Genomic DNA, 25,108 nt, shown 5'->3' on the forward strand with positions numbered 1-25,108 from the left:
ACAATAATCATGGGGGATTTCAATCTACATATAGACTGGGTAAATCTAATTAGTACTAATGTTGTGGAGGATAAATTCTTGGAATATATGCAAAATGGCTTTCTAGAACAGTATATTGAGGAACCAACTAGGGAACATGCTATTTTAGCTCTAGTATTGTGCAATGAAAAAGGGGATAATTAATAATCTTGTTGTAAAGGAGTCTTTAGGAAAGAGTGACCATAATAAGATAAGAATTTTTGCATTAAGTTTGAAAGTGATGCAGTTCAATCAGAGACTTGGGCCTTAAATTTAAACAAGGAGACTATGAATGTATGAAGGGCAAATTGGCTATGGTAGATTGGAAACTATGTTAAAAAGGTAGGATGATAGATAGGTAATGGCTAACATTTAAAGAGCAAATACATAGTTTACAACAAAAAATACATTCCTTTAATGCGCAAACCCAACAAGGAAAGTGTTCCAACCCTGGCTAACAAAAGAAACCAGTTACTGCATTTGATCAAAGGAAGAGGCGTAGAAAGTTGCCAAAAAGTCTGGTAAACCTGAGAACTGGGAGCATTTTAGAGTCCTGCAAAGTAGGAGTAAGAAAAAGATTAAGAAAGGAGAAGTAGAATGAGAGTAAACGAGGGAGAAACATAAAAACAGTCTGTAAAAGCTTATATTGGTGTGTGAAAAAGAAAAGATTAGCAAAATCAAATGTGCCTCCATTACAAGTGGAGTCAGGAGAATTTATAATGGGGAAATAAGGAAATGGCGTAGAAACTAAACAAATACTTTGTGTGTCTTCACAAAGGAAAATGCTGAACATCTCCCAGATATAATGGGGAATCAAGGGACGAGTGTAAATGAGGAAGTGTAAGATATTACTATTAGTCTTTTAAAAAGTACTGCAGAAATTGATGGGACTTAGTAGATAAATCACTTGGACCTGATGATCTACATCCCAGAGTGTTGAAAGAGGCAGCTGCAAAGATAGTAGATGCATTGGTGGTCATCTTTCAAAATTCTATAGACTCTGAAATGGTTCCTGCAGATTGGAAAGTGGCAAATGTAACCCCACTATTTAAGAAAAAAAAAAGTTAACGTGAGCGTTGAGTCCGATAGGAAGTGAGTCTGGAGAATTAATAATGGAAACAAGGAGATGGCAAATGAATTGAACACGTACCGTGCATCAGTTTTCACTATAGAGGATACAAGCAACATCCCAGAAGCAGCTATAAACCAGGAAATGGAAGTGGGGAAACAAGTCAAATTTGCCAAATTTGCTGGTGTAACAAAGATATGTAGGAAAGTAAGTTGTGAAGAGGACATAAGGAGGCTACAAAAAGATATAGATAAGTTAAGTGAGTGGGCAAAGATCTGGCAAATGGAGTATAATATGGGCAAATGGGAAATGAGAAAAATATCTAAATGGTGAGAGATTGCAGAGCTTGAGGTGTAGAGAGACCTGGTGTCCTAATGCATTAATCACTAAATGCTAGTATGCAAGTACAGCAAGTAATTAAGAAAGCTAAAAGAATATTATCATTTATTGCGAGGGTAATTGAATACAAAAGTAGGGAGGTTGTGCTTCAGTTGGACAGGGCACTAGTGAGACCACATTTGAAGGACTTTGTGCAGTATAAGTCACCTTATTTAAGAAAAGATGTAAATGCGTTGGAAGCAGTTCAGCAAAGGTTTATCAGACTAATACCTGGAATGGGTGGGTTGTCTTATGAGGAAAGCTTGACAGACTAGGCTTGTATCCACTGTAATTTAAAAGTGTAAGAGGTGACTTGATTGAAACATATAAGATCCTGAGGGGTCATGACAGGATGGATGTGGAGAGGATGTTTCTTCTTGTAGGAGAATCTAAAACTAAGAGTCACTGTTTAAACATAAGGGGTTGCCGATTTAAAACAGAGATTAGGTGAAAATTTTTCACTAAGGGTCATGAGTCTTTGGAACTCTCTCCCTGGAAGGGTGGTGGAAGCAGGGTCCTTGAATATTTTTAAGGCAGAGGTGGATAGATTCTTGGTAAGCAAGGGGCTGATAGGTTATTGGGGGTAGGTGGGATGCAGATTTCAGGTTACTATCAGATCGGCCATGATCTGATCGGAGGAGGCTCGAGGGGCTGAATGGCCTACTCCTGTTCCTTGTTCATACGTAAGAAAGGAGAAAAAGAGAGAAAATGGAGAACTACAGACCTGTTAGCCTGACATCAGTAGTAGAGAAAATGCTAGATTCTATATTGAAGGATGTGATAACAGGACACATACAAAATAAGGGTAGGAGTCGGCAGAGTCAACATGGATTTATGAAAGGGAAATCATGTTTAACAAATCTGTTGGAGTTTTTTGAGGATGTAACGAGCTGAATTGATGAGGGGGAACTGGTGGATGTGGAATATTTAGATTTTCAGAAAGCTTTTGATAAGGTACCACACAAGAGATTAGTAAACAAAATTAAAGCACATGAGATTGGGCAGAATATACTGGCTTGGATTAAAAGCTGGTTAACAGACAGAAAACAGAGAGTAAGAATAAATGGGGGTTGTTTTCAGGTTGGCAAGCTGTGACCGGTGGGGTACTGCAAGGATCAGTGCTTGGGCCTCAGCTATTTACAATCTATATCAATGATTTTGATGTGGGGAATTAAATGTAATATATTTCCAAACTTGCAAATGACATAAAACTTAGTGGGAATGTGAGTTGTGAGGAGGATGCAAAGACGCTTCAAGGGGATTTGGAGAGGCTAAGCGAGATGGCAAGAATTTGGCAGATGGATTAATGTATGGAGAAATGTGAGGCTATCCACTTTGATAGGAAAAACATACAAAATTCTTACAGGAATTGAAAGGATAAATGTAGGAAGGATGCTTCTCATGGCTGGGAGGCTTAGAACCAGGGGTCACAGTCTCAGAATAAAGGGCAGGCCATTTTGGACTGAGATGAAGAGGAATTTCTTGATGTAAAGGGAATTCTCTGCCCCAGGGGGCTGTTGGAGCTCAGTTGTTGAATATGTTGAAGACTGAGATTGATAAATTTCTACATATTAAAAACAGCAAGGGATATGGGGATAGTGCAAGAAAATGGTGTTGAAGTAGATGATCAGCCATTACCTCGTTGAATGGCCAAGTGGGCTCAAAGAGCTGAATGTCCTACTCCTCCTATTTCTTATGTTCTTTTTTTCTGTAGTATAAATTGCTGTGATTGTTTGAAATTTGGCATTCTTGCATTTGGCCTGATGAGTGCAAAACGAAACCTTTTGCCAACATGTCTCTCTTTTCAGTAAAATTCAAGTTCTGTACTACTAAGTGATTGTTTACAATAAATTTTGCTAATTTCTTTCCTGGTCCTTGTTATTGATTATCTTAAGTCTGTGTCCTCGGAGCACTGACGTTCCTTCCAGTGGAAGCATTTTCTCCTTATTTACACTTCTCAAAACTTCTCAATTTTCAATACCTTTATTAAATCTCCCCATAACTTCTTTGCTCTAAAAATTACAGTTCAATTTTATCTAATCTTTCAACTAACTGAAGCCTGTCATCTCCAGTAAATCTCCTCAACACTGCTCCAAGGCCATGACATCCTTCCCAGAATTGAATACAATACTCCAGTTGATGCCTAATCAGTGAAAAGTTGAGCATCATTTCCTTGCTTTTGTACTGCCTGTCTCTATTCATAAATTCAAGGACCCCTATGCTTTTTTTAAAAACAGATTTATCAATTTGTTCTGCTATCCTCAAAGATTTGTGTGTGAAAGCCCAAGTTTCTCTGTTCCTATGCCTCCTTCAAAGTTGTTCCGTTTAGCTTCTTTTTATTGCCTGTCCTCCATCTTCCTTCTAAAATACATCACTTTACACTTCTCTGCATTAAATTTCATCTACCCATTTCACCAGTCTGTCCCCCCTGGAAATCTGCTTATAACCTCCTCACTGTTATGTTTCTGAGTTTTGTGCCAAATTTTTGCCTGAAATAAAGCTTGGGAATTCAATCTGATTTATTTCACAGTCTTTTGGAAAAAGCTGAGACATCTGAAATTTTAACAGGATGAGGGAGAAACACTCTACTTTAGTCAGCCGATGTATGCTGGGAAATTCATGTACATGCTCTCAATCTCCAGATGTGTTGAAAACTGTCAACCTTTCAGGGAATAAAATGTCCAGTTGAAATCAAAACTTATAAATCAGGTTGAATCCTTGTAACAAACTCTCAGCAAGACATTTGAAGGCATAGAAGTCAATACGATGGGCTAATTTAATCAATTTTTAAAAGTATAAAAATGTAACAATTCTGAATAATATCAAAATCAAATCTGATCTATTTTTTGACCACAGAAGTGACGCTTAGACACTTCTACTCATGTCATAGGAAAAGCTCTTAATTTAATCTGCTTGATTTAATTTTTAAATATGAGACTTATCATTGGCTATATTTACTGTGGACTATCCAAGAGGACAAAGTTTAACTAGCTATGTACTGCACTTGTCAAAACTGAATCTTAAATGTGGTAGAAATCTCAGAATGGAACCTTACTATAAGGAATGAAATAATATTCAAGTATGATGTCATCTTGAGATAAGGAGAAATTATTTTACTTGGAGGGTTGTGAATCTTTGGAATTTTCTGCCCCAGGGGCTGTGGAAGCTGTGATTGAGTATATTTAAAGCAGAGATTAACAGATTTCTAAATACCAATGACATAAAGGGATATGGGGATAGTGTGGGGGAAAAAAGCATTGGAGTGGATGATCAGCCATGCTTGTATTGAATGGCAGAGCAGGCTCGATGGGCTGAATCCCCTACCCCTGCTCCTATGAATGAAGTATGAAGAAATTATCTTTGGATTGTTATCTTTTCCTCCTTTTCCTTGTCCAATTAGTACAGCTGAGATTGGTCAAATGTCATCTCCTCCACCCCAGTGGAGATCAGTATCAATTTCAGGCAGGAATAGGAGTGGGTTTTACCATGCCATATTTGATAATCCAAAATTCTAATTTTTCAATTAATGAGGTAAAATAACTAAAATCTACCTTTGGAAGAGTTCATATTCTAGCAAGGGGCTTTGCTTGTGCTTTGAAACTTCGTGTACTTTATTGTAACAGTAAGGTCATAGCCATAAATTATTTTGTCTCAAGTTTCAAAGTTGCAATTGACAAAACTGGATTTCTGTAAAGAAGTTTCAAAAGATTTGCATAATGATACATTCATAACATCTAACAATTTCCTATGCCGTTTTCTAGAAACTTGTAATTGCTTTGTATTAGCTATAAGATATTGCAAGATGAGAAAATTTGATATTTTTTTTTCAATAGGCAAGAGTGCATATTCACGATTGATCCAGCCACTGCTAGAGACTTGGATGACGCACTATCTTGTTGCAAACTCCCAGATGGTATGTTTCTTTTTTGAACTTCTCTCTTTTTGAAATTCATTAATGAAAATTTGATATTACTTTGTATTCCATTTGAAAAGAAATGTAAAAATATAAGAATGGCAAAACCACATGACTTTTAAATAGAGCACCAAGTGGAGACAAGTGCAGTGTTTCTGTTACCAAGATTGAGGAAACAACATGGCCTAGATTTCGCATTCAAGAGTCAAGCGATGGCACTTGTTGCTGACCTCAAAGAAAGCTGCCCACGCTGATCCAGCAATTTCTGTGGCGTGGTTTCCCTCTTTCCTGACAGCAGTTTAAATCTGGCACTAAGTCAAGGGCATGTCTTAGCACGTAGCAGCCAAGCACAGCGAAGTATCCATGCACAGGCCTCCACTATTAATATAGATTTTCAAATAGCAAAATAAATGATTACACTTGGATTAAGAGAGAAGCTTAAATAAAGATAAAGATTTTCAAATATATATTTTTTAAAACATAAATTTTTACCATAATGGAAAACTTTGACATTCCATAAATATAAAATTAACTTCTCAGGGCGCTTAATAGAAATTATGAAGTTAGTGTGCTGTAAAAAAATGTAGTCACACCACATTTAAAAAGGTTAACTTTTTAAAGAACCTTTGCAGTGAGACTAATGGTGTAAAAGTAGAGGCTGTCGTCAGTTCTGAAACTTTCCCATTGATTGCTGTTCCAGGGGATCTCAAGAATATGCACTAACTGCTAGCAACTTCTGGAATTGCCTGTTATCCTGCATGTGGGCGGACTCCAGAAGTTGCTGTCAGTTTTTGTGGAGTAATGTTGATGGGTTTGTCATCATTACATTGTAAAATCCAGGCCCTTAGCAAGTGGAAAGGTTCCAAATGAGCCTAGTCTTTCATTTTGGTGGAAATAAAATTGCTATTTCCCTGTCATCTCTAGAGTATAGAAAATACAGTACTTGTGCATTGTATACATAAGGATTTCACACATTCGTAAATTATTTTTATTAAGGCCCATTGCAAGCATGAACTGTTGGATAAGCTACCTTTCATCTTTGAAGAAGTGACTGTTAGCATGAAAGTCTCCTCATTAGAAGATGCTTAAATTGTAGGGAAAGAAAGAAGGAAACATTACATATGCTTTAAATTTGAAACAAAAATGCTAAGATGCAAGAATACAGAGCAGGCCAGACACAATCTGTAAAAAGACCAGACTGGTTATGACTGTTTGGGTGTGTACCTGTCAAAGGCATCATAACCACCCTTTCCTTGATTCAGCTGTGGATTTCCTGAATTTTGTATTATAAGTGAATATAGTTCCACAATTTAGCTCTGACTGATGTCGATGCAGAAAGAATTTACATTTATCATGGGCTTGTTCAGGGAAAAGAAATTACTATATCATTTCCGTAATGTGAGACTGAGTGGTACTGCTGCAATACAATTACTTAAACTAGTTCATCTCCTGTGGCATTACCAACAATGAGTCTGTGGCATTACCAACAATGAGTCAGAGGATAGAATCTGTCACTAATGTGTAGCTGATGTTCTGGTGGAGTTGTTGATGTTGTTGTCTATTTACACTGTATCCTTGGTAATATTATTATAGTTATATATGATGGTGTCATGTCTCATATTCATGAATACACTACCATTAATTTGTGGGATTTTAAAAATAATGAAAGATGAAATTTGGATAATAAAATAAACTCAAAGTCATGATTTACCTAATCTTTGTATCACATTTTAATAATTTCTGTATTTAAAACTAAGCTATTTAAATGACAAATAATCTAATGAAACAGGAAAATGTTAAAATAACCACCTTTTAAATGAATTGGCTGTGAATGGGATTTAATTTGTATTGAACTTTGTGATTAGATATATTCATGTGAATTGAAATTTGAAATAGTTGATGTGATGTGAAGAGGTTGAGGGAAAATATGATGCCTTAAATAGTTTAAAAGTATCAAAAAGTAATAGCAAACAGACCAAAAATTAAGTTGAAAAGTTATCTGGTGAGAGTTTAAAGGAGCAGCAGGGAGAACTTTAGAATTCTGTCCTCAGAAAATGCTTTAGGCAGGCTGGGTCTGGAGAAATTTAGTTGTCCATGAGACCCACTCCCTGCTTCCTTGATCCTAATCCATCTAAACTACTAACCACATAACCTCCTGGCTCCCACATTAGCTGATATTGCAAACAGCCATCTTTTCTCAGGTACTCCTCAAGTACTTGGGTATCCTTCAAATGTACTGTATGTAAGAAGAAAAAGATTAGTGAAGACAAATGTTGGTCCCTTACAATTTGAAACAGGAGAATTTATAATAGAGAACAAGAACATGGCAGAGCAATTAAGAACTACTTTAGTTCTGTCTTCATGGAGAAAGACACAAATAACTTCCCAGGGAACCAGAGGTCTAGTGAGAAGGAGAACTTGAAGGACATTAGTATTACTGAAAAAAAAAAGCAGTGCTGGAGAAATTAATGGGACTGAAAGCCGATAAATTCCCTGGACCTGATAATCTACATACAGGGGTACTAAAGGTGGTGATTGTGGAAATAGTGGATGCGTTGGTTGTCATCTTCAAAAATTCTGCAGATTCTGGAACAGTCCTGGCAGGTTGGAGGGTGGAAAATTTAACCCTACTATTTAAAAAAGGAGGGAGGGAAAAAAAACAGGGAATTACAAACCAGTTAGTCTAACATCAGTGGTAGGGAAAATGCTACAGTCTATTATAAAGAATGTGAAAACAGGACACTTAGAAAATATCAATGGGATTAGACAATATCAATGGGATTAGACAAAGTCAACATGGATTTATGAAAGGAAAATCATGTTTGACAAACCTACTGGAGTTTTTTTGAGGATGAAACTAGCAGAATAGGTAATGGAAAACCAGTAGATGTGATGTATTTGAATTTTCAGAAAGCTTTTGATAAAGTCCCAAAAAAGAGGTTAGTGTGCAATATTAAAGCACATGGGATTGGGATTAACATATTGGCATGGATTAAGAATTGGTTAACAGACAGGAAACAGATAGTAGGAATAAATGGGCGTTTTTCTGAATGGCAGGCGGTGACTGGTGGGGTACCCCAGGGATCTGTGTTTGGGCCCCAGCTATTCACAATACATATCAATGATTTGGATGAGGGAACCAAATGTAATATTTCCAAGCTTGCTGATGATTCAGTGATTCAGACAAGTTGAGTGAGTGGGCAAATACATGGCAGATGCAGTATAACATGGATAAGTATGAAGTTATCCACTTTGGTAGGAAAAACAGAACGGCATGATAGATTGGGAAATATTGATGTACAAAGGGACCTGGGTGTCCTTGTACACCAATCACTGAAAGCAAGCATGCAGGTGCAGCAAGCAGTTAAAAAGGCAAATGGTATGTTGGCCTTCATTGCGAGAGGACTTGAGTACTGGAGCAAGGATGTCTTAATACAGCTATTCAGGGCCTTGGTGAGACCATACCTGGAATATTGTGTGTAGTTTTGGTCTCCTTGCCCAAGAAAGGATGTACCTGTCATAGAGGGAGTACAGCGAAGTTTCACCAGACTGATTCGTGGGATGGCAGGATTGCCGTATGAGGAAAGATTGGGCCGACTCGGCCTGTATTCACTGTAGTTTCTAAGAATGAAAGGGGATCTCATTGAAATGTATAAAATTCTGACAGAGCTGGAAAAAGTAGATGCAGGGGTGATGTTTCCTCTGGCTGGGGGGTCTGGAACAAAGGGTCACAATCTCAGGATACGGGGTAGGCCATTTATGACTGAGATGAGGAGAAACTTCTTCACTGAGGTGGTGAACCTATGGAATCCTCTACCATAGAGGGCTGTGGAAGCCAAGTCACTGAATATATTTAAGAAGGAAATAAATAGATTTTTGGACTCTAAAGACATCAAGGGGTATGGGAAGAGAGTGGGAGTATGGCATTGAGATAGAAGATCAGCCACGATTATAATGAATGACGGAGCAGGCTCAAAAGGCCGAATAACCTACCCTTCCTATTTTTCTATGTTTCTACTGTCATCACATCTCCTTAAATAAATCCCTTGACCTCTGTTCTTGGAAAATATCTTACCATCTCCAATCTCCTTTTCCTCTCGGTCATTAGATGTATTGTTGTCTCCCAAATCTGATCCCACCTTTTCCGGAACACCATGTTTGAATCACTTCAATCCGGCTTCCTCCCCTGCCTTAGTACCAAAATAGTTCTTATCAAAATCTCAAACTACAACTAATGTGACTGTGTCAAAGGTAAACTCTTCCTCCCCTTGTCTGCAGCCTTTGACACAGTTGACCACACCCTCCTTTTCCAATGCCTTTCCATCATTGTCCAGCTGGGTGAACGGCACTCGTTGTCTTCTTATCTGTTAACTCATAGCCAGAGAAACCTGCAATGGTTCTGTTCCTGCTCCTACACTGTTGCCTCTAGTGTCCCCCAAGGATCTATCCTCGGGACGCCTCCTATTCTTAAATACATTCTGACATTACGTCATTTGAAAACAGTCCCTGTTTGCTCATGAACATTGGTAATGAACAATTATACCCCTAAATTTTAGTTGTGCTCAAGCTGTTTATTTCAATGCGTGGTGCCTTTAAATTTCTTCGTGCAGCCATGCTTGTGCAATGCCTTAAAAGGGGTATCTTTGAATGCCCTTTGCAATACCTATACAATTAGTGCATTGTCAGACACTTGCGCAGCTTAGTGGGAACATTGCTCACCGCTGCCTTTCTCAACCACTCTATTATCTATAAATTGTCGGTCTGCTCATGAATTTCCTTAACTAAATATTGGGAAGATTGAAGCCATTGTCTTCAATCATCACCACAAGCTCTGCTCCCCATCCCCTGACTACAACTCCTAAGGCTGAGCCAACCTGTTCACAACCTTGGTGTCACATTTGACCGGAGATGAGGTTCTACGTGACTAAAATTCATTCATGGGATGTGGACATTGCTGTAAAGACCAGCATTTATTCCCTTATTTCTAATAGTCGTTTGTAGTGCAGAACCTGAGTATTGCTGAAAAAGAGACATTTTTTGTCAAAGCTTTTCATCTTGTACTCATCAGGACAGTTCTCAAGAAAATACGAATGTCAGGGGAAACAACATATTTATAGTGTCTGAGAAGAGAATACTGATTGGTTGGCAAGTGTACTCAGATTGGTAGAGGTGTTGCCATGGTGAATGCACCAGCATGTGGCGACTGACAGTTAACTGCCAAGCATTGTTTGAAATTTAAACCAGACAGCTTGACTCTGCTTAAGATATTGCCTTGGGAAATGAACCACTGAATGGCTGCCATTTCTTTTGTTTAGCTGAAACAGATGCAAAATGTGTACATGTTCATTCTGTCTGCAAAGAACAGGGCCTTGTGTATTAATATATGTAGCTTCCAGTTCATGCAAATGCACCATACTGTGAGCCCGACTGACAATCTTAAATCAGTTGTCAGCGTAATTCTTAGCACACTGAGGATCATTTAGCAAATGTTGTCCAATCACAGAATCACATCTAATGTTGAACACTGTGTTTTGAGTTTTATAAGCATGGGCTGGTTGGGTAAGGTCTGTAGCTTGCCTGTTGTGAACAACAAAAGGGACATGCTGTTTGATACGATCCACCAGTTTTTGGGACATACCAGCCTACTAGGTTCATTCCCCAGAGCAACATCTTGATCAGAGTCAAGTTGTCTGGTTTAAATTGCAAACAGTGCTTGGCAGTTAACTGTCAGTCACCATCCACTGGTGCATTCTCCATGGCTTCACTTGTACCAATTAGCACTCTCTTCTCATACAGTATAAATATGTTGTTTCCCCTGACGTTGGCATTTTCTTGTGCATTGTCCTGATAAGTGCAGAGCAAAAAGTTTCAACAAAAAAGTCTCTCTTTTCAGCAAGATCCCTTATTTCTCTTCAGAAGATCATGGTGAGCCACCTTTTAGGACATTGGAATGGTTTGCTAGGCCATATCAAAGAGTAGTTAAGAGTCAACTACTTTGCTGTGGGTCTGGAGTTGCATTTAGGCTAGACCAGGTCAGGATGACAGATTTCCTTCCCTAAAGGACAAGAGTGAACCAGATGGGTTTCTATCACAATCCGGTGGTTACATGGTTGACATTACTGAGTGCGTTTTTTCTTATTTCAGATTTATTTAAATTAACTGAATTTAAATTCCCCAACTACTGTGGCTGCATTTGAAATCATGTCTTCAGATCATTAGCCAATGCCTCTGGGTCGCTAGTCCAGTAATATAACCACTATACTACTGTTTTCGCTTAGTGACAAGGCCCCACTCTGACCCGACCTCATTTCATCTGCTGCTACAACCATCATTCATACCTTTGTTATTTTGAGATTTGACTATTCTAAGGCCAACCTCCCATTTTACACCCTCTGTAAACTTGACATAATTGAAAACTCTGCCATCCATGTCCTATCTTGAACAGAGTCCAATTTACTCATCACCTCTGTGCTCACTGACCTATGTTGGTCCTGGTTAAGCCACGCCTTAATTTTAAAATTCTCATCCATGTTTTAAAATCTGTCCATGGCCTTGCCCTTCTCTATTTCTGTAATCTCCTACGAATCTCCTCCAATTTTGGCCTCGAGCATCTCCGATTTTAATCACTCCACCATTGGCAGCTATGCCTTCAACTGGCTAGAGTCTACGCTCTTGAATTTCATATCTAAACTTCCCCACTTCTGTTGAAGGTACTCCTTTGAGCAAGCCTGCCCCAATATCTTCTTATGTTACTTGATGTTAAATTTTGCATGTTACTGCTAGCATGAAGCATTTTGGGATGTTTTACAATGTTAAAAGTGCCAAATAATTAGTTGTTATTGATTTTGGAGTAAACAAGAGTAAAGGATTAAATTACTTACAAATTAAAAATGAAAAGGAACGTTTAATAAAGAAACAAAACTATTTTTAATACAGTATTCAGGTTTGGGTTACTTACAGCATCCTAAGACTGGGTAGGCTTTGAAGCTGTGTTATAGTTTGGCAAAGGGGACTTGGAGCTTCTGAAGCTCCCCTTAGTGTTAGGAGTGTGTTTGATGGTGTAACTGGGACCCCTGACAATTGATAACAGCTTATTTAGTTAACCGATTAAGGTGCCATCAAGAGGCATAATAGGAAATTATACATCCAGAAAAGAGTATGATGTATGGACTGTTTCTAACATATATAGATAAGTATAGATTGCAGTAGAAAAACTCAAGTGAATGGCCTTTGTTGAATTAAAGTGGTTTCTGTTCGGTAGATAAATCATGCAAACAAAAGCAAAATACTGCAGATTCTGGAAACCTGAAATAACAGAAAATGCTGCAAGGACTCAGCAGTTTAAGCATCTTCTGTGACAGATAACTTGAAGGTTAATGACTTTTCATCAGAGGAAATATTGGTTTGACAGTTGTACACCTATGTAGATAGTATCACCCCTAAATTTGTAACAAGACCTAAGCCTCTCTGCTTCTGTCTGTTTTCATGGAAGAAACCTCTTAACAGCTTTTCTACTTTTAACATTGAGTGTTTTGGACAAACTGATGAGGTTCTAAAGGAAACAGAAATAACTGATGATGATGTGATCAGCAGGTGAAGGAAGCCAAAGACCTGGGTCCTGACAGATTGCATCCTCAAGTACCTAGAGGAAGTAGCTCATAAAATTTGATATGTTCTAACAGGTGTCTTGTAAACTAATATTATGCATGTGGATTGGAGAAAAGGATATGATCTACCGATCTCTCAGAAAAATGACCAAGATAATGTAGAAAACTACAGGCCAGTCGGCCTTATATTTATTGTAGTAAAATTATTAGTGAGTATCAAACGGATCCAAGATGATATATATGCCTGTATAAGTACAGAGCCCTGGTGACACACTATAGAAAGAAATCATGGAGGTGATAACAGAAGCTCTGGCCACATTTTTTTTCTCCTCTTGAAATGAGCAAATTATGCCCTGTGACTGGGCATAATTTCTAGTTTGACTAGAACTTTGTACATGAATATAGTATTGGCAGTTGAAATCATATTATTTGCCAGAAAACTCAGCATTTCGAGTAACAAAACTGACTTGAGTTCAAGCATGCAAACTTTGTTTGCTCATCTACTTTCAGTGTTGTATATGAAAAGAAATAAGGTGAGGCATCTTCATTGATTTAAAATGAATATATTTGCCTCTGCATTCTTAGATTGAGCTAACACCTTTCATTTTCAAGCACTATCTCAAGGCTAAAACTCCAGTGCAATACTGACAGAGTACTGCGCAGCCAGAGATGCCATCTTTTGGCTGAAATGTTAAACTAAGGCCCCATTTGCCTGCCTAGGTGGAAGGAAAAGACCTTGCGGCACAATTTCAAAGAAGAGCAGGGGAGTTATCCTTGATGTCCTGGACAATACTTATCCCTCAATCAACATTACAAAAAACAGATTATCTAGTCATTATCACATTACTGTTTGTGGGAATTTGCTGAGTGCCAATTGGCTGCTGGGTTTTCTCCATTACAGCTGTGATACACTTCAAAAAGTACTTCATTGGCTGTAAGATGCTTTGATGTCTGATGGTGATGGAAAGTGCTCTATAAATGCAAGTCTTTCTTTTCAGTACTGAAGTTCAGCTATCAGAGCTTTTAAGCAAAACAACTTAGAAACAATCTGTGAAGCTTTTCTTCTAACTTGATCGTACAAAATTAAATTTTCAAGTTTTGCATTTGCATTTTGGTAGAGAGAACTGAGGAATTCCTGTTGAGCATTTCCATTGGGTCTATGAAATGAAACGGCTTGTTAAATCTGGCAATGTTATGCAAGTTGCACAAAATTTTTTGAAGCAATGTAGAGAGAAATTTCTCTTGTAATTTTCTGACACATATTTTTCCTTTTTTGGGATTTCATGTACCAGGAATCCAAAGCAAAATGAGTGGTAGAAAATAGGCGTGCAGATTGTGTGTGTCTTAAAGTGCTAGTCTCATATTGGGGGTAATCATAAATTCTAAATATCATGTATGGTTATAATTGTATCTTTTCAAAGTCAAGTTTCTTAAAAGTACATCACAGTACATGGATCTTCAGAAGCAAAGGAAGTGTCAGGTTCTTTGATTCAGTATACTGTGCAAGGAAATTGAAATATATCTACATTTATTTTTCGGTCTGTTTGGGGCTGAGTGGTGAGTGGACAGAGCAGATAGAAACTTCAGATCTTAATACAGGTTGGATGTTTTTCACAGGAAAGTGTGTAGGGCTTTTTCAGCAGATTTCAGAGAAACAGCACACAGCTGGAGGAGACAACTGTAAAACAGACATAAATTGAAATTGACCCTGACAATTGCTGGGAGGACAAAGAATTGAAAAATTGGTATGATGGCCATCAGAGTTACAATAGGCTGATGCAAACTAATTCACTAATTTAGTTCAGCAAGTGATAGTTTTTTCTGGACTTTTGAGTGCAAGAGCTCTACCAAACACTATTGGAGAAGGAAATTCTACCTAGGGAAGAGGCATATGGAGCTTCATTGGTGGTATTCTTTATGACCATTAATGAGTAAAGAATGTTGAGGAGCAGCTCTTGTTTACCTTAAGAATATAAGAACTAGGAGCAGGAGTAGGCAATTCAACCCCTTGAGCCTGCCCCACCATTCAGTACAATTACGGCTGATCTCATTTCGGCCTTAACTCCAATTTCCCGCCCTCTCCCCATAACCTTTCAACCCATTACTAATTAAAAATCTGTCTATCTCAAATTTATTCAGCGTCCCAGCATCCACTGCACTGAGGTAGTGAATTCCACAGATTCACGACACTTTGAAAAAAGTAATTCCTCCTCATCTCTGATTTCATTCTACCATCCCTTAGCCTAAAACTATCGCCTCTCGTTCTAGAATGCCCCACAAGGGGAAACGTCCGTTCCGTGTCTACTTTGTCTATCCCCTTTAGCATCTTATATACCTCAATTAGATCTCCTCTCCTCCTTCTAAACTCTAGCGAGTAAAGGCCTAAATCTCCTAAATGCTCAATCTCCTCATAAGACAAGCCCTGCATCTCTGGAATCAATCTATTGAATCTCCTCTGAACTGCCTCCAATGCAACTACATCCCATAAGGGGACCAAAACTGTGCATAGTACTCCAGGTGCGGCCTCACCAATACCTTGTACAGTTGCAACAACACTGCCCTATTTTTATACTCTATTCCTTTAGCAATAAATGCCAAAATTCCATTTGCCTTCCTTATTACCTGCTGTACCTGCATATTAACTTTCAGCGATTCATGCACGAGGACACCCAGATCCCTCTGCACGGATGCATTCTGAAGTTTCTCTCCATTTAAATAATAAGTCGCCTTTTTATTCTTCCACCCAAAATGGATAACCTCTCATTTATCCACATTAAGCTCCATCTGCCAAATTTTGGCCCATTCACCTAGTCCATATCCATTTGTAAATTTCTTATTTCTTCATTGCAACTTATTTCCCACCTATTTTGGTGTCATCTGCAAATTTAGCTATAATACCTTCTATCCCTGAATCCAAGTCATTAATATGGATTGTAAATAGTTGGGGCCCAAGGACTAACCCTGTGGCACCCCATTAGTTACAGCTTACCATCCAGAAAAAGACCCATTTATCCCAATTCTCTGCTTTCTGTTAGTTAGCCAATCCTCTATCCAAACTAATATATTACCCCTAACTCTGTGTCATCTTATCTTGTGTATTAACCTTTTGTGCAGCACCTTATCAAAGGCCTACTGGAAGTCCAGATATACTACATCTACAGGATCCTCATGATCCACTTTGCTTGTCACATCTTCAAAGAACTCTAGCAAATTAATCAAACACGATTTACTTTTCATAAAACCATGCTGACTCTGATGGATTGCATTTTGACTTTCCAAATGCTCCATTACTACTTCCTTAATAATGGATTCCAACGTTTTCCCAAAGACAGATGTTAAACTAACTGGCCTATAGTTTCCTACTTTCTGCCTTCACCACCCCCCCCTTTTGAATAAGGATGTTATATTAGCATTTTTCCAATCCACTGGAACCTTTCCAGAATCCATTGAATTTTGGAATATTATAGCCGATGCATCCACTTCTCTGCTGCCACTTCCTTTAAGACCCTGGGATGTAGGCCATCAGGTCCTGGGGACTTGTCACCCTTTAATCCCAATAGTTTGCTCAGTACTTTTTTATCTAGAGATGGTGATTGTTCTAAGTTCCTCCTTCCTTAAGTGCTTGTAGCTTCTGTGATTATAATGTTGTACAGTACTGGCTGCCAGTCACATAGATTATAACAGAGTAGGCTATGTTCAACTAGTCAACTGATTTGTATGCCTTTGTAAGGTAATGGCTGCTGAAATCATATTCATCGCTTGAGTAACTGTTACAATAGTCCTTCTGATATGTTTAAAGAATCTTGTAATTGTTGAAAGTAGGACAGTTTTTTTTTTAATGATTTACACTTTAAAACAGCTTTTCCAGTCATTTTTGCCACCTTCCTTCTGTGATTACGATGTCAAGACACTTTACAGCTGAATAAGAGTTTACATGGATTTAGAGATTGGTAGGCAAGATCATGATTCAATTTTCTTGTCAGAATTTCTGTCTTGGTTTCAGTACTAAAGATGACAAACTATTTGTTCTTATATTCTATATATTTGTCTATATTTGGTTATAGTGATTTTCTTTTCAGGCGTGGGAGTAAACCAATCTGTATTGGAGAGGTATCAGCAACCAAGAACATGATGAAATCCATCATCTTATTGAAAAAGATGAGAAACAAAGGGCATAAGTACTTATTCCTGCGTGATTACTGCATGTGTGTTGAGATAAGTGCCCATTTATTGTGAATGTCTGTTTACATTCTTGAAGTCAACATATCTGGTTCAAAATCTCAACAGGTAGGCCACAAGAGAACTTTTCAGTAGGGTGTTAGGACTACCTTATTGAAGACATGTGGGAATGTTGAAATTGATTGCTCTAACTTAGAGCAAAGTATTGAGGCAGTTCTTCAATTTCTGAACCATAAAATTGAGAACATTACAAGGTGACCAGTTTGGTCTGAAGCTATTTGGAAAGCTAGTTTGTTTGCTGAGTATGAGGTGCCTCAAAATCTTTCCATTTATCGTATAGCTTTTATCGAGTTTTGACACAATAAATCAGTAAGTAAATTACTTTGTGTTTATCCGGGTCTGACGATGGAGTTAGATCTGTGTTGGGAACTGATTGGTACATATCAATTACCAGCCGTCATGGTCTACCAAAGAATCATGAAGCTTGAAATTGACCTTGGATGTGTGCCTCCTGCAAGCTGTTGTTACATTGGTGTGTCAGGGAAGAATGCACTTTCCTGTGTTTTTTTGTCCAATCTTTCCAATCAAGTTTTCTATTAGTTAACTGATGGCTAGTTGACCATACTCGTGAACCAATGTTTACATTAAGCTACTTGGATAGAATGTGGCATTCAACAACATAAGATTGCTTGATTTGAGCCCAAACAACATTGGAACTTTTGATTTGTGAATGTACTTTTATTACTATGTAGCAGGCTTCATTTTGAAACTTTTGTAAATCAGTGGAATTGGTGTACAGATCGGTGAAGACTTTAACTTTTTAAAGGTAGAGCTGAAGCTCTGTTCCTCTTCATTTCTCTGCTTTTAGATTCTCCTTAAATTCAAAGTCTTTGAGAAACTTTTTAATCATCTTTTAATGTCCCCTCCTTTGTTTCAGTGTTGTTTTATTCAGCTTCTAGCTACAGATTCCACCTCTCTTTGACCATAGTCTGAGGCTGAACCAGGCTGGTTTGCACACTTGCATCTGTTTGATCCTGAAATTAAATTCTGACCCCATTTAATCCCCATCAGCAAGACCACCTACTTCCACCTCAATAATGTCTCCCATCTTTGTCTGAAGCACTTACCCATGCTTTTGTTACATTCCAATGTTCCCCTAGCCAGCATGCTATTGCTTGAGCTGATCTAAACGTCTGCTGTATCCAAAATGACACCAAATGCCATTCACCATTGCCCCTGTGCTCATTGACCTACATTGGTTCCCAGTTTTAAAATTTTCATCCTTGTGTTCAAATCTGTCCATTAGCTCATTCCTCCCTATCTCTGTAGCTTCCTCAATTCCTATAACTTGCCAAGAACACCGTTTCTTCAGTTCAGGCTTCTTGAGAAATTGATTTCTTTCACCCCATTCACAGCCAGATTCAGCTCTCCAGGCTTAAGCTCTGGAATTCCCTTCCTTAATTTCCCCGAATTCCTACCACCCTGTCTTGCTGTAAGCCACTCCTTAAAACCTACCTATGTGACCAAGCTTTTGGTCATCTGTCCTTATGTTGCTCAGTGTCAAATTTGTCCAATAATGCCCTGTAAAGAATCTTGGGACAACTTACTGAGCTAAATTGCCAGAGAAATGTAAGCTGATGTTAAAAAGGTGTTATATAAACGCAAGCTGTTGTTGAGCTTGCTAGTGCCATAAGTAATTGGAGTACATAAGAATGCAAGTTCCCACAACTCTTTCTCCTGTACATCGATGACTGCTTCGGTGCTGCTTTATGCTCTTGTCTGGACCTGGAAAAATTTATTAATTTTGCTTCCAATTTCCACTCCTCCATCATTTTCACATGATCCATCTCTGACACTTCCCTTCCCTGACCTCTGTCTCAATTTCTGGTGATAGGCTGTCCACCAATATTCATTACAAGCCTACCGATTCCCACAGCTACCTCGACTATAGCTCCTCACACCCCGCTTCCTGTAAGGACTCCATCCCATTCTTAGTTCCTCCGCCTCCATCGCATATATTCTGATGGCACCACTTTCAAAAACAGTTCCTCTGTCATGCCTTTCTTCACAGGTTTTCCACCCACGGTGTTAGACACAGTCCTCAACCGGGTCCGGCCCATCTCCCGTGCATCGGCCCTCACCACCTTCTCCCTCCCAGAACCATGATAGGGTCCCCCTTGTCCTCATTTATCACCCCACCAGCCTCTGCAGTCAATGGATAATCCTTCGCCATTTCCACAAACTCCAGCATGATGCCACTACCAAACACATCTTCCCTTCATGCCCCCAGCAGCATTCTGCAGGAATCGTTCCCTCCAGGACACCCTGGTCCACTCCTCCATCACCCCCTACACCTCAACGCCCTCCCACGGCACCTTCTGAAGATGCAACACCTGCCCCTTTACTTCGCCCCTCCTCACTGTCCAAGGGCCCAAACACAGCTTTCAAGTGAAGCAGCATTTCACTTGCTCTTCCCTCAATTTAGTCTACTGCATTCGCTGCTCCCAATGCAGTCTCCTCTACATTGGAGAGACCAAACGCAGACTGGGTGACCGCTTTGCGGAACACCTGTCTGTCCGCAAGCGTAACCCAGACCTCCCTGTCGCTTGCCATTTCAACACTCCACCCTGCTCCCATGCCCACATCGCCATCCTTGGCCTGCTGCAATGTTCCAGTGCAACTCAACGCAAACTGGAGGAACAGCACCTCATCTTCCAACTGGGCACTTTACAGCCTTCCGGACTGAATATTGAGTTCAACAACTTCAGATGGTGAACTTCCTCCTCCATCTACCCCCCCCCCACCTGCTTTCCCAATAATTTTTACTACTTTATTTATTTATTTTTTAAATATATATTTTTCTTTTCCCAACTATTTCCATTATTTAAATGTATTTCCATCCATTGTTTTATCTCTACCTTTTAGCCTATTTCGATCCCTTCCCCCACCCCACCCTCACCAGGGCTATCTGTCACTTGCTTGTCCTGCTTTCTGCCCTTAATGTCATCATTAGCACATTCCTCAGCTAATATCACCACTGTCAACACCCCTTTGTTCTCTTGTCAATGGCATCTCTGGCAATCACTTCTTTGCCTCCACCTATCACTGGCCCTCTATCCAGCTTTACCTGTCCCACCCCCGTCAACCAACTTATATTTCACCTCATTTCTATATTTCTTAGTTCTGATGAAGAGTCATACAGACTCGAAACTTTAACTGCATTTCTCTCCGCAGACGCTGTCAGACCTGCTGAGTTTTTCCAGCTGTTTTTGTTTCAGATTTCCAGCATCTGCAGTATTTTGCTTTTTTTCATAGAATTTATATTTGGCTGGTAAAATGCTGCAGAATTAGAGACAGGCCATAAATGATCATTGAATCACATTTTTAAAAATATATTTTAGTGGTTAATTTTAACAAGCCACAGCCACTTTTATGCCAGACCAGATGGGACTTCTTAATTGATTATAACTCAGTTTAGTAAACAGATCTTACAAACATATAACCTATTCAGTTTGGATAAAAATGAGTTGCAAAGTGTTATAGCCAGGTTTGTGGTGTACATGACAGTATTGCAATGTTTAGGGTTTACTGCGTAGATATGTTGACCTTACCATGTGTGAAACTGTACTCTGTTAGAAATGATTGAAATTAAATTTTCCTTTAGTCCACAAGGCATTTACAGCAGACATTCATTTAGTCCAACAGATGCACACAACTCTCCTCCCACATCTCTTCATTCAGCCTGATCAAAATATTGTTATTGTTTTCTCTCTTGTGGTGCTTATCTCGTTTCCTCTTAAATGCATCCATGCTGTTTGCCTCGACTACTCTTGCAGTAGTGAGTTCCACATTTTAATCATTCTCTGGGGAATAAAGTTTCTCCTAATTTTGCTACTGGATTAACAGTGGCTATCTTATAATTATATAATTGCAGAGGTGCAAAAAATATAAAGTAATAATGGGGGACTTGAATGCATAACAATGCTTATTATTGAACTAGAAAATGCTGTCATGCAAACTCAACTGGTAAATTTCAGAGTGAGCCTCTGTTGTGTATCTAAATTAAATATTTATAGTTAATATTTGTAATTTATTCAAAGGAAACTTTGAAGTTGGCGTGCATATTGCAGATGTGAGTTACTTTGTTCAAGAAGGCACTGCTCTCGATATGATTGCCAGCAAGAGGGCAACCAGTGTCTATCTGGTTCAGAAGGTAAGTAATATAAAGTTAAACCTATGCTGTTTAGTATACAAAAATGGTTAAAGGTCATCCAAAACAGGCTTCATAATTAGGAGTGCATTGTAACAAAATTGAAGATAAATTAGTCTTTTACAAGAAACCTACAGAACGATTTAACCTGTTGTTATGACCGATGCAGTTGGTAAAGCAGCGTCATTTAAAGATCTGACGGAAATTTTAAAGAACTGTCATAACCTATAATTTTAAGTGTTATGTTTGAGATGCGACTCTAAATGCAGGAATTAGACCATCAATTCGAGGTTTTACATTAAACTAAAGGAAACATTTTATTAATTTGCACAGTTTAAAATAGATATTCACATGGCTACAAATTACAACTATCATAACTTTTAACAAATTCCCAAACTAATCTCCATTAAGGCAATAGCAACCCATAGACTTAACCAAACATCAGGCAAAGCATTTTCACCTTACGAATTCAAAATGAGGCTCTTTCACTTGGTTCCTGTGGAGCCAGTTGGAGGCTTGCAGCTGCCTTTTGATCTGTCTCTGCTCTGCACACCCGAAAACTATTGAAGTTATACCTAGCAGCCCCATTCAATGTTGATTCTCATTGTATCAACAATCTCAACTAAACCTCTCTAACAATAAAACCCCTTTCATAGTACCAACTTTATTAGTAATATAAACATATTGCTTGGTAGCTGCTAGAAAGGCATCAGTTTTCACCCCACTTCTTGAATGCTCCATTCAAAAAATGCCAATGCATGCTATCTCTTACATATCAAAACTAACCGATCAAAGCACCCAGACTAGCTGGCTTTAATCCAATTAAGACACACCTGCAGACTAAACCTCTGCTTTAAAAGAAAAATGTTTTCCAAAATATTATATACATTAATAGCTTCATGACACCTGCACTAATGGATAAATGCTGTTATTTAAAATTTCAGTATGCTCTTTCGCTGTGATTGATCCAGATCAATAAGCAGAACTTAAAGATACAGCCTACATGGCTTGAATAAAAATTAGTTCTTCAACTGTTGAATTATCACCAAGATTGAGGTGTACACGAGAGCATTGCAACATTGCAAGGTTACTGCTTAAACATGTTTACAAGACCATATGTGAAATTGTACTTGATTAGAAATTATTGAAATTAAATTCTCCTGTAGTCTACAAAGTATTTATGGCACAGAAACATCCATTCAGCCTCCTCCCACAGCTCTTAATCTAATACCATTAACACACCCTTCTGTTGCTTCCTGCCTCATGTACTTATCTAGTTGCCCCTTATATACATCTATGCTCTTTGCCTTGACTACTCCTGAGGGAGTGAGTTCCATGTTCTAATAATTCCCTGGGTAGAGAAATTTATGCTGAGTTCTCTATTGGATTTATTAATGGCCATCTTATATTATAATTACAGAGTTGCAAGAACTATTGAGTAGTAATTATGGGAAACTTTACATTATTACCATCTCAGTTTATATCAAGATAAAGGGTAGAGAGGGGGGAAGACTTTTTGAAATGTTCAGGAGAATTTTACCACTGTTTCTGGCCCACTGAGAAAGGAGGTATTGCTGGATCTGGTTCTGGGGAATTAAGTTGGGTCAAGTGGATCATATGTTATAGGGGGAACATGTACAGAACAGTGGTCATATCATTAGGGTTTAGGTTAGTTATGGAAAAGGACAAGAAGCAAACTAGACTAAACTTACTTAATTGGAGGAGGGCCATTTTCAATGGAGTATGAACAAATCTAGCCCAGGTAAATTGGAAACAAAAATTCGCCGGCTAGTGGAACAATGGGCTGTCGAGGAGGTGGTTCACATACAGTCAAGGTACGTTTCTATGGGAGGGTAAAGGTAGGGCAATCAAAGTCAGAACTCCCTGGATGGCAAAAGAGAGAGAGTAAGATGAAGCACAAAAAGGGATACATGTGACAGATGTCAAGTTGATAATACATGTAAGAACCAAGCCAAATATAGAACATTCAGTGGGGAATGTTAAAAGGAAATGAAAGCTAAAGGAGGAGACTGACAGCCAACATAAAGGGACTCCAAAAGTCTTCTTGAAAGGCATTTGAATAGTAAAAAAAAGTGGGACCGATTAGGGACCTAAAAAAGGAGATTTACGCACAGAAGGAAAGAGCATGGCTGAGGTACTAAATGAGTACTTTGCATTTGACTTTACCAAGGAAACAGTTGCCACTGAAGTCATAGTGAAAGAAGTAGTAGTTGAGACCCTGGGTGAGCAAAGTATTGTTCGAGGAGGTATTCAAAAGGCTTTTAAGTATTTTGTTTAAAGTAGATAAATCACATTGGACCCGATATGGTGTATCTGAGGATATCGATGGGATGAAGGGAGGAAATTTTGAAGGTACTGGCAAAAACTTGCAATCCACCATTGCATGTGCAGAGGTGGTGCCAGAGGAATGGGCAATTGCAAAAGTTACAAAGAGATATAAGCTGGTTTAAGAGAGAGGGGGGTGGGGGGGGGGGGGGTGCTGGGGTGGGGAGGAGTGTGGTTGTAGGGACAAGCAAGCAGTGATAGGAGCAGATAATCAAAAGATGTCAGACAAAAGAACAAAAGAACACAGGTGTTGAAGTTGGTGATATTATCTAAGCAAATGTGCTAATTAAGAATGGATGGTAGGGCACTCAAGGTATAGCTCTAGCGCTTTTTAAACGCATTGACCTCTACCTCAGAGGCTGAACGTCAACTCGCAGACACTTCCTCCTACCTCTCCCTGGCCCATGACCCCACCACTGAACATCAAGCCATTGTTTTCAGGACTGTCACTGACCTCATCTCCTCTGGAGATCTTCCTCCCACAGCTTCCAACCTGATAGTTGCCCAACCTTGGACAGCCCGCTTCTACCTCCTACCCAAAATCCACAAACAGAACTGTCCCGGTAGACCGATCGTGTCAGCTTGCTCCTGCCCCACAGAACTCATTTCTCGTTATCTTGACTCCCTTCTCTCTCCCCTTGTCCAGTCCCTTCCCACCTACATCCGTGATTCCTCTGACACCTTACATCACATCAACAATTTCCAGTTCCCCGGCCCCAACCGCTTCCTCTTCACCATGGATGTTCAATCTCTCTACACCTCCATCCCCCACCAGGATGGTCTGAGGGCCCTTAGCTTCTTCCTCGAATAGAGGCCCGAACAATCCCCATCCACCACTACTGTCCTCTGTCTGGCTGAACTTGTTCTCACACTGAACAATTTCTCCTTCAACTCCTCTCACTTCCTCCAAATAAAAGGTGTGGCTATGGGTACCCGCATGGGCCCCAGCTATGCCTGTCTCTTTATGGGGTATGTGGAACATTCCTTGTTCCAGTCCTACTCCGGCCTCCTTTCACAACTCTTTCTCCGGTACATAGATGATTACTTCGGTGCTGCTTCATGCTCTCGTCGGGACTTGGAAAAATTTATTAATTTTGCTTCCAATCTCCACCCCTCCATCATTTTCACATGTTCCATCTCTGACACTTCCCTTCCTTGACCTCTCAGTCTCAATTTCTGGTGATAGACTGTCCACCAATATCCATTACAAGCCTACTGATTCCCACAGCTACCTCGACTACAGCTCCTCACACCCCGCTTCCTGTAAGGACTCCATCCCATTCTCTCAGTTCCTTCGCCTCAATCGCATCTGTTCTGATGATGCTACCTTCAAAAACAGTTCCTCTGACATGTCCTCCTTCTTTCTTAACAGAGGTTTTCCACCCACG

The 25,108-nt window shown here is 39.2% G+C and overlaps 1 protein-coding gene across 2 annotated transcripts in view; it reads left to right on the plus strand.

Annotated features, from left to right (window-relative positions):
- The window catches only part of dis3l2 (DIS3 like 3'-5' exoribonuclease 2), a 289,427-nt gene that overhangs the window by 110,629 nt on the left and 153,690 nt on the right, over positions 1–25,108 (plus strand). For both annotated transcript variants that reach the window (XM_041176034.1, XM_041176033.1), the window contains 2 exons: positions 5,299–5,378; positions 21,265–21,377. In XM_041176034.1, coding sequence (XP_041031968.1) covers positions 5,299–5,378; positions 21,265–21,377 — 193 coding nt within the window. The remainder of the gene's footprint in view (positions 1–5,298; positions 5,379–21,264; positions 21,378–25,108) is intronic.

Source organism: Carcharodon carcharias, chromosome 2, assembly GCF_017639515.1.
Source record: "Carcharodon carcharias isolate sCarCar2 chromosome 2, sCarCar2.pri, whole genome shotgun sequence".
NCBI lineage: Eukaryota > Metazoa > Chordata > Chondrichthyes > Lamniformes > Lamnidae > Carcharodon > Carcharodon carcharias.